The sequence below is a fragment of the Rhamphochromis longiceps genome, linkage group LG20, assembly GCF_057381845.1.
Source record: "Rhamphochromis longiceps isolate RC_006_pf linkage group LG20, R_longiceps_female_GT1.1, whole genome shotgun sequence".
NCBI lineage: Eukaryota > Metazoa > Chordata > Actinopteri > Cichliformes > Cichlidae > Rhamphochromis > Rhamphochromis longiceps.
Window position 1 is genome coordinate 34,400,454 of NC_140576.1, and position 10,947 is coordinate 34,411,400.

General features: G+C 39.4%; 1 protein-coding gene across 1 annotated transcript; it reads left to right on the top strand.

Annotated features, from left to right (window-relative positions):
- Positions 1-530: 530 nt before the first annotated feature.
- On the top strand, positions 531-3,339 carry LOC146645790 (uncharacterized). Its single transcript, XM_085394643.1, has 6 exons — positions 531-612; positions 1,414-1,764; positions 1,863-1,955; positions 2,118-2,213; positions 2,402-2,442; positions 2,931-3,339. The coding sequence occupies exons 1-6, from the start codon at positions 573-575 to the stop codon at positions 3,042-3,044; spliced, it is 735 nt and encodes a 244-aa protein (XP_085250769.1). The 5' UTR covers positions 531-572; the 3' UTR covers positions 3,045-3,339.
- Positions 3,340-10,947: the final 7,608 nt, after the last annotated feature.

Below are 10,947 nucleotides of genomic sequence, written 5' to 3' on the forward strand. Positions count from 1 at the left end.
TTTCAGAATGCACATTTTTAAATTTAGGTATTCATTTCTATTTCAAAACAAACAAATGAAAAAACAACCAGTACCCGGAAGAGAAAAATATGTCCTTTCCCCCTCTTTTTTTGAAAAAGAAAAATGCAGTTCTGCCACCAGCATGTTCATGTTCTTGCATTTTTAGAAATTTCAAAATGATATACTCATTGAGCGTGCTTCCTCATAGCAGCTGTTTTCCTGCAATCTCTCTTGTGAAATCTTAAAGTAATTACAACACCTTAAAGGTCAGTGAGGGTTCATGAAAGAGCATACAGTTAATCTTATAATTAAAAAAAAACTAAACAAAAAAAACTTTCTTATTTCATATCTTTATAAGAAAAAAATACCAATAACAGCTTTCTTTCAAAGTCATCTGACCGTGACTTAGCTAAATCAAGTGTCCTGCTGTGACTGTATTAAGAGAAATGATGCAAAAATTTGGGTGGAGAGTAGGGCTGACTGTTTGTTTAGCAGAACAAGTTCTTCATTTAGAAATAAGGAGTTTCTGATATGACAGTGAAATTCGAGGATTCGAGTGATAAAGTCTCAACATGAAAGTCCGTCACATTGTTATCTGCTTCATCTTCCTCAGTAAGTACATTTACCTGTATTATTTCTAAAGGTTTTTGTTATTTGATTTAATTTTTAAGATTCATTAGTCACTATGGAGATTTTACCTTCATCACTCTGACACCACTTGTCTCTTTCTTGCATTTCATGTATTTCTCAGAATAGTTTATACATCAACACAGGAACACATTTATTCTGATTAACCAAAGAGCCTTTTCCAACTATATTAGCATTTTCTAAACCAAACTTTTTTTTGTTAACTTGCATTCAGAGCCTCAGGAATAGTCGTGAGGTTGAGTAACATAATCAACATATTATAACATAATCAAACACCCTTTCGCAGCAGTGGTGAACTACTGCTTAATGTTAAACGGGTCTTGTGCTGCTCATAATTAGCCAAAGACTTACCTTGATTTGGGTGCACAGTTATGATATTGTGACTTATAATGTGACTTGGTGATAAATTTCTTCATGAGGGGCACTGATGAGTCTCTTGGTGGAGCTGAGGCTTAAATACTTGTGAAAACAAAGCAGACTTTCACAAGTAAGTACGTCTTCAGCTTCAGTATCCACTGAAAGAACATCAGCATTTAGTTGATGGTTAAAGGATAAAATTAAGCAAGAAAATCAACCTAGGTGAACATAGAGAGATTCTAAATATTAATTACAGCTGATAAAACGTTAATATAGTATTTCAGGTGTTAGGAAATGTGGATATTTGTACAGAGAATTATTGTTAAATCAATTTGTTGATCTTCAAATTATCATTAGACCCGAATATCTATTTGAGTGATAGTAATGATTTACTAATCTTTTCCATAGCACTGCAGGATGGAAACACTGTTCCTTACAATGCAAAGATTGCCATGCACACAGGAGTGGAAGGAGGAAACATCACAGTTAAATGTTCATTTTATATCTTTGGAAAGTGGAAGCTCTTATGTAAGGACCAATGTGAAAGGGGAAACATTCTCATTGAAACAGCCGACCTTGTAGCTCAAAGAGGCAGATACTTTATTAAATACAAAGAAGAAGAGTTTCCAACACGTCATGCAGTTTTTTATGTCAGCATCACACAGCTGGAAAAATCTGACTCGGGGCTGTACCGGTGCTATTTGGACAGAGACTTGGATCCATATTTGTTTGAAAGCTTTCAGCTCACGGTGACAGAAGGTGAGTTTTTACTAGTCATCATTAACATGCAATATTTTCATTGCTCACTGATAACTTCTTTACATCAGTAATGTTTCTGATTGTGTCCCTGTTTGCAGCATCAACAGCTTCAACACCAGCATTGGGCCCGCAATCTTTTTCAACTTCCACAGCAATCACTAAACAGCCTGAAATAACATTTGTAAATTCAGGTGCAGTGAAATATATTTCACAAGTTATTTCTCTCAATCCAGAAACATGAAGGGGTAGTTTTTCTATACATAAATACATACGTACATACATATATAAGAACAGTAGTTTTTATACAAAGATTATATTCTCCCATATTTTGGTCTTCTCTTTTCTCTCTGCAGGTTTTCTCTGGCCTGTGGTTATAGCTGTAGTCATGGTGTTTTTGGTGTTGTTTGTTGTTGTGCATCTCATCTGCAAAAAGAAGACTACGGACTCTTGTGAGTTATGTTTCACCTCTTTGGCACCTTTATGATAAGCTGATTAGTGATTCTAATGTGTGGATTTTTAACCCTGTAACCGACTGCTGACATTTGTGGAGCGCACAGAGTGTACAGTCTCCAACCAGCCTTACATCTAAGAATATTTCATGTTTGTCTAATACTTTTCTGTGTTTTACCGTTTTCAGGTTTGAAGAAACAGAAAATTATGAATTATGAAAAGAGCGAGGTAATTTGTACAGAATCTATTGTTTATGATGTCAACATGACGAATACCAATGAAGGCAGGGGGAGGAATCTTGTTTTGCATCTTTTATGAACAGCATAGAGCAGCGCTTATAGTACACTGACTTGGCCCAAAAGTTTTATACTCAGCCAGAACAACAATAATGATGGCACTATTCCTAATTAGGGATGGGTACCGGTATCGTTCTGACATTGTAAGTGCGCATGCGCCATTAGCGTGCTGCCTGCTGTAACCCTAATTTCCCTCGGGATGAATAAAGTATTCTGATTCTGATTCTGATATCACCGTGAGTTAACGCACCTGAATCAAATGATTAGTTCATTACCATGCCTCTGGAGAACTTCAAGACATGTTGAGGAGATAGGACATCAGCCCTTGAGGCCTGGAGTTCCCCCACCTAAAGGTGCTTATCTCAAACCTCAAGAGCTTCTGATTTAACAGGGTTACTTTCATCATTCTGTCTTTTCCAGATTGTTCTCTATGACAATCCTCTGACGTTGCCACCTGAAGAGTCAGTATACCAGAGCCTGGATCCAGCCAGCAGGGATGAAGACCAAGTGTACCTTACACTTAAACAGACATGAAAGCACAAATAATCCAGCATTCAGGCCTGAATTTATGTGTCACAACAGACACAGATTGATACAACAGACAACATCTTTAAACACTTCTTTATTCTTCACTTTACTAAAAGATAACAATTTTACAGATTGAGCATTATGATCATTATAATATTTTGGTTTAAAATAATTTCTCTTCTCATTCTGGTGCAAAATTAGAGCTCATCTTATATTCAAAGGCACCACCTGGGGGTGCTGTAGGAGTAGTGACAAATATCAGGATTAAATAACAGCTCATCAAACTGATCTGTAAAGTTGCAAAGCAATAATAAACATTTGTATATTGGTATGTCTTCTTTCCAAACAGGTTTTCCAAACTCTGAGAACATCTGAGAACCAGAGGGGAAAACAAACCCTCCTACCCTAAAAACCACGAAGCACTCTGAGAGTGCAAACATCCACCAAAGTTTTATTAGAATTCACACAAACCTTTTTGAGTTATTGTGTTTACACACAGAAAGAATGACACACATGCATGTTAAAACTACCAGAAACATAACCTACTTGGAGATGGTTACAACAGAAAAAGAAAAAATAATTGCAATTTCATTTATTTATTTGGGGGGATTTTTTTTTTTTGTCATCCACCCATTTTCTTCCGGTCCAACCTGGCCACCAAGATCTCTCCCTTGGCCCCCCCCCCCCCCTTCCAGGCCTGTCTCCTGGGCAGGGCCCTGGTAACCCTATCCCAGGCAGGGTGAACTGTTCCCTTGAGCTTACACTGATAAGTGCCTTTGTCGGGTCCTTCACCCAGACCAATTTGCCATGGGAGACCCTACCAGGGAACAAAAGCTAACTGTCAGCACACACCCTGGAACCTGTGGGAGACACAAACCCCGATTCATGGAGGGGGGATTTTTAGTTATGTTTATTTATTTATTTTTGATCTGTGATAATGGGTCGAAAAGAGAAGTATAAAATTGCCCCAAAATCTGGTCTGACTTTTTAATAAAGTAAATATGTCTGATGTTGCTGTGGAATGACTCCCAGCAGAAGACAAAACTTCATAAAAAGATTTAGACAGAATCATGACTTGACATCTGTTTTTGAAGCACCGCTATATTCTGTATCATGTGCTAACACATAGGATCCATGACAAAAACTGTATTTAAACATTATTTTCTTTTTCTTTATGTTTAACTTCTTCTTTAGTTAATTGGTTGTTGTTAATGGTTTTAAGCTCTTGTAAGTCTTTCATTACTACTAAAAAAAATGATTTTACTGAGTAAAAGATCCGAATTTACACCAAAAACTCCACTTCTGAAATTTGTGAAGAAATTGCTCCAGGAATTATACTGGATCATTTGTCACCACATGAATTCTACATATTTGAACATTTAGATGGGGCTTTAATTTTTTATCCTTTCATTGTATTATATCAGTTAATACGATCAAATGCAGGGACTCAGGTGGTGAGGGTGGGCAGGTGCTTCTCCAACAGCATCACCATCAACACAGGAGCACCTCAGGGATGTGTCCTCTCGCCACTGCTCTACTCCCTCTACACTTCAGACTGTGTGGCCACCCACGGCTCCAACACCATTGTGAAGTTTGCTGACGACACAGTGGTGTTGGGTGCCATCTCCAACAACGATGAGGCGGCCTACATGGATGAAGTGAAGAATCTGGCATCGTGGTGCCAGGACAACCACCTCCAGCTGAACGTCAGCAAGACCAAGGAGCTGGTGATGGACTTCAGAAGGGGTCAGCACAGAGACTACAAGCCCATCATCATCAATGGAGCTCCAGTGGAGAGGGTGCAGTCCTTCAAGTATCTTGGTGTCCACATCTCCTCAGATCTGACATGGTCTGCCCACATTCAGGTCCAGACCAAAAAGGCTAGGCAGCGCCTGTACCACCTACGACAACTGAGGAAGTTCAGGGTCTCTCCAAAGATCCTCAGGATTTTCTATACAGGCGCTGTGGAGAGCATCCTCACACAGAACATGACATCGTGGTTTGGGAACAGCTGTGTGAAGGACCAAAAAGCTCTCCAGAGAGTGATCCGTACAGCAGAACGCTGCTGCAGGATTGCTCTCCCCCCGCTTCAGGACACCTACACCAGGAGATGCCGGACTAGAGCAGCGCAGATACTGAAGGACCCGTCCCATCCTGGCAACAAACTGTTCCAACTTCTGCAATCTGGTAGAAGGTTCCGCATCTTCCGGGCAAGGACAGAGAGACTCAAGAGGAGCTTCTATCCCCAAGCCATCCGTGCCCTAAACACACACACCCGCCCTCTCACATCATCTATAATTGACTGAGACAGGACTCTTCCAGACACTAAACCAAGGCACAATGTACATTTCAATTCCTTTAATTTTAAATATGTTTATATTGTCTATCCTGTAAAATAGTCAGATGTCTATTCATATTAATGTACAGAATTCACCTGCTTGCTGCTACTACTGCACATTCACCCAATGTACATACTATATGTATGTATATGTATATATATATATAATGTTCTTCCTCTACACCCCCCCCCAAATTTGCACATGTCGAGGAGCGTGTCAGGCTACATTTCACTGTGTGTTATACTTGTATAACTATGCATGTGACAAATAAAGAACCTTGAACCTTGAACCTTGAGTAAAGAGAGATGGGGAGGAGAGTAGGGCTGAGTGTGTCCTGTGTTTAGAAGAAGAACCCAAACATAAAAAGAACGAGACGCTTCGGGTTTGCCAGTGAAGAAGGACGAGGAGGTAGCGACAAACGATCAAAGCATCAAAATGAAAGTCTGCCACACTTTTATCGCCTTTATCTTCCTCAGTAAGTACATCCACCTCTTTGTTTCCTGTTGCTTTATTCATTTATTTATAGGTGATCTGTGGGTTATTCAACTATAATCAACAAATAGCCTGAAACATCCCCACCCACTCACAGAGTGTACCTTTCATTCTACACAAAGTGTGTTGTAAATAGTTCTACATGCCTTGTAGAGCTGGTGACGAAAAACATGTTTGTTTGTTTTTTAGACTAATGTTAAAGAGGAACAGCAGTGCGGCAGTAAACTGCTTATTGAGCAACACATCAAAAATCTAATTTCACGCTCAAAGACATGAACAGTGGGCAGCTTGTCTGACACTGATGCAGTTTCACAGGCTCCAGGCTTCTCTTCAATGTCTCCTTTTATTGTTGTGAATAAGTTAGAACAATCTTTTTTAAGCATCTTCTACACAGCAACTGAAATGACATCAGTGGATCAGATGCTTCACTTTATGATTAGGACAAAACTAATCAGCCAACATAGCCTGAGATTGATAGGCTGAAATGTGAGGTTAAATAACCCTTTGTCTGTCTCATCATCCTCTTTAGCATCAGCTTTAGCTATTACCTTATCCCCCCTATCAACCGCTGTGATGAGCTGATGGTAAATGGACTGGTTCTTATATAGCGCTTTTCTACTTATCTGAGCACTCAAAACCTAAATCACAACAGAAGCCTAAAAATAAGACTCCCCCAAAACGGTGTGACCTTGACCTTGACCCGATTTTCACCAAACTTAAATCAGCTTGAGTTGTTTTTGTTGTCTGTCTTCACACAAAACATGATATCTTAAGAATCAAAATCTTAAGAATATGATAAGAATTTGAAGGATAGATTTCTAACTAGCACTCACAGCCAAGAGTGAAGCAGTAGGAATGAGAATCAGCCACTCCAACTCTGAGGCCATGGTCCTCAGCAAGAAAAGGGTGGGGTGCCCACTCCAGGTCAGGAACGAATTCATGCCCATAGTGGAGGAGTTCAAGTATCTCGGGGTCTTGGTGACGGGAGAAGGGAGCCGGAGATCGACAGACAGATTGGTGCTGTTGCTGCAGTGATGCGGACACTCTATCAGTCCACTGTGGTGAAGACAGAGCGAAAGAAAGATACAAGAATCGCAGATACAAGTGGCAGAAGTGGGCTTCCTCCAAATGGTGGCTGGCCTCTTCCTTGGAGATACGGTGAGGAGTTCAATGGAGCTGCTACTCCTCCACATCGAAAGGAGCCAGTTGAGGTGGTTTGGGCATCTGATAAGGATGCCTCCTTGGTGCCTCCTGGGTGAAGTGTAACAAGCATGTCCCACTGGGAGGAGGCCACGGGGCAGACGAAGGACACGCTCCTGACTGGCCTGGGAACACCTTAGTGTCCCCCCGGAGAAACTGGAGGAGGTGGCTGGGGAGAGGGAGGTCTGGGTTCTCTCTGTTTAGGCTGCTGCCCCCGCGACCCGGCCACAATAAGCGGAAGAAGATGAATGGATGGATGGATTTCTAAAAAACAGACAAACAAATGGAACCAATTTGATACTGCCTCCCTTTGAGGGAGAATATAAGAATAAAGATATTGCAATGGCCCTGTTAAAGTCCAAACCTCAACCTGATTAAAATGCTTTGGTGGGACTTAAGAGAGCAGTGCACAAATGAATACCTGCAAGCCTCGACTGAACTGAGCCTACACTGTAAATAAGAGTGGGCCATATCTTTGTGTCCACAAAGATATGAAAGACTGATAAAACAAACACTTTTTATGTTAGAAGCAATGATTTCAGGGTACCACTGCTATGGTGGTTCAGCAAGCTACTCAATCACAGAAGTACACAGGGTCATGTGAAAATATTCTTTTTCATATGTGTAAGTTGTAGTAATTCTCTAAGACAACTGCAACACAGTATGGAGTTTTACTTTGGGCTACTGGTAAATTTTAAATTCAGAACTAATGTATCAAAAATCGTTGTATGATTTTTCGTGTCGGTTTTTTTTAAACAATTCTCAGCAATCTAGATCTTTGCGATCATGATTGACCTTTTTATGTAGAGTATCTGTAAACAGAATTGATTAGAACATTTTAAATAGTTTAAAATCAAAGCAACATGTGTATCTTTAAATATAAAGCAGTCTTGTCTTACATGAAGACAGTAAATAATGATTTTTCGTGTTTTCAGCGGCTCTGCAGGATGGAAACACTGGTGTTGTCGGTGCAGTCATTCCCATCCGCACTGGAATGGAAGGAGGAACCATCACAGTTGGATGCTCATTTACTCTGTCTGGAAGCAGGAAGCTCTTCTGTAAAGAAAAATGTGAAAAAGGAAATATTCTCATTGAAACAACAGATGATTCAGCCCAGAGTGGCAGATATAGTATTAAATATATAGAAGGATTTTTTCTCATTCATACAGTTGTCTATGTGAGCATCACTGAGCTGGAAAAGTCTGACTCAGGGCGGTACAGGTGCTCTTTGGACAGAACACCTTCAGATCACTTATCTTTAAACTGGGATTTTGAAGTTGTTGTCACAGAAGGTGAGTTTCTACAGAAAGTCACGAAAACCTTCATGTCTCTGAGGATTATATGTGTATTTAGTTTATCGTAGATTGAGAACAACTGTGTTGTTAGAATATTAGTGAACTTTCTTTGGTTAGAGACTGCTTTGAGCAGTAAGTGTTGGTCTGATTGTTTCTTTGTTCTCAGCTTCAACTTTCAAGACTAAATCCCATGTGAAACCTATTTCATCGTCAGCACATCTCCCTTCATCACCACGACCACTAACATGGAGTTTTACTTCAGGAAGCACCTTACCTTTATCAGCCTTCAGTGAAAGCACCAAGCAGCCTAAAACATCACCTGCAAGTTCAGGTTCATTATTCTACATTTTATAAGATTTTCTCTCAGCCAATGGACAGGAACAGAGTTCCTTTCCTAACTACTCTGCAGTGCATATAGTGGAGGTTATTCTGGCTTCTTTAATTGCATCTTCTTTCCTACAGGTATCCTCTTGCCTGTGGTTATAATAGTGGTATTGGCTGTGTTTCTCCTGCCTGTTGTTCTGCTGCTCATCTATAAAAAAAAGGGCAGTTCATTCTAATGGTGAGTCCAAACGATTCTTTCTGCACCCTTAAGAGCAATTTATTCAAATTAAATTTATTAAAAGGTGGGACAGTAGTTCGGTGGTTCAACAGTGCCATGACTGATTAGACAATGGCAATGTGTTTTCTACAGATTTAAACAGGAGAAGCTCAGACCACAACCAGACTGAGGTGACTTATCTTTGTTTATTCTCTCTGTAAGTTTAAGTACTTTAGTATTAAGTACTACTTAATAAAAAGAAGGAACCAAGGAGTGATTTCACGGTTTGCTAAATCCACTAAAACTGCAGTCAAGGATTTTACATTCAAAAACACAAAGACTATAAAGTTAAATCATCATTATGCTACCAATTCAGAGCCGTGTTTTAAGGGCAGTGATTAACTTCATGGTCATCTTTGTGGTTAATGTTCATGAGAAAATTATTTCAGTCCAAGATCAATCATTCATCTGTTTCTATTTAAAGTTTTCTTTTCACTGAAAATTTCGCTAATCTGCAATTATATTAACAGTCAATCAAATATCTTTACGTAATGTTAAAACCAGTAATATCAGAATTTTTACACCTCATAATTGTTCAGTTCTGTGATTGCAGTCTTTTGGTTTTATTGTTCATGGTGTTGGTGTTTGTTTTGGTTTAGAGTCTGTGCTTTTGTTAAGCCTTTTGAGTACAAAAAAGAGCAAAGCTCAGTGAACCCCCAGTACAATGCACAGACAGACACAGTCAGTGATTTTCTGTTGAATAAAAGAATTAACCTGTTAAAAAGCTGAATGCTCTTCTGAAGTTGTTTCATAATATAATGTTTTAGAATATCTGTATACAGTGTTGTCACTGGCAATCACAGTTACGTATAACTAAAACAAATTTTTATTCACACTTGAACTGACTCAACCTGGAAATTAAAACTAAATTGAATTTCAAATAGAAAGGCAAACTAAATAAAAAAAAAAACATAAAAATGACAATGATGAAGAACCACTGGTTTTGTAAATCAAATATTTCTACTTAAATCTGTGGCAGTTTAAATATCGGCCCTGCAAAGAGCATACCAGCTATGATATGGACTCTCAACAATACCCACACAACCTACATAAACTTTGAAAGCTTTCACAGAAAAAGGAATCAATATATATATATACAATATAAAACTATATATAGATATACAGTAGATAGATAAAAAAAATATGAACAAAACAACTTGAAGTGAAAATCTGCTGTCTGTTGACAGCTTCTGCTAAATTATTTATTTATTTCCCCCCTCAGATGGTTCTTTATGATGACACTTCTCCAACCTCCAAATGTGAAGGCTGAACTTACCTTACTCTTGGTGCAACCTGAAGGACAAGGACTGGACCTTTTCCACACTCATGGAGGCACAATAACACACACGATCCTATCTGCAGATGGACCCTGACTTTTAATGAGTTGTTTAATGTTGACACACAAGCCAACGGTGATGGATCACTGAGCCTGTTCTGTTCTTATGATTTATTTCTTTGCAAATATTATGAGATACTTCTTCTACTTCTAGAGATATTTCTAGTTCTTGGTTCTTGTTTAATTATGTTAGTTCCCTATCTGTCCCAATCTCGTCTCTTGTCTTGTCATCAGCGACCCTGTGGAAATCAGTCTTGTCTCTGTGTTTTGTTATTCCTTCTGTCTCCCCGGTCATACCCCTGTGTCTGTCTGGTCACTCTATCTCCTGGTCCCTGTGTTTATCTCTTTATCATCTCTCTGTGTTCCGTCCTTTTGTGCCCCCAGTAAGTCATGTCTCCATGTCTGTTTATTTCTGGTTCCTGTGTTAGGTTCAGTTTTGCTTCCCCTGTCTAGTGAGTCTGATGCTGTTCAGCTGTGCTCTCGGGTGTGTACACTCTGCCCTAATCTGCTCCTGTACATACAGTGGCTTGCAAAAGTATTCGGCCCCCTTGAACTTTTCCACATTTTGCCACATTACAGCCACAAACATGAATAATTTTTATTGGAATTCCACATGAAAGACCAACACAAAGTGGTGTACACGTGA

Coding starts and splice junctions, on each gene's coding strand:
- LOC146645790 (XM_085394643.1), top strand. CDS start 573: ATGAAAGTCCGTCACATTGTTATCTGCTTCATCTTCCTCA. Junction 613..1,413: donor TATCTGCTTCATCTTCCTCA/GTAAGTACATTT, acceptor TCTTTTCCATAG/CACTGCAGGATGGAAACACT. Junction 1,765..1,862: donor TCAGCTCACGGTGACAGAAG/GTGAGTTTTTAC, acceptor CCCTGTTTGCAG/CATCAACAGCTTCAACACCA.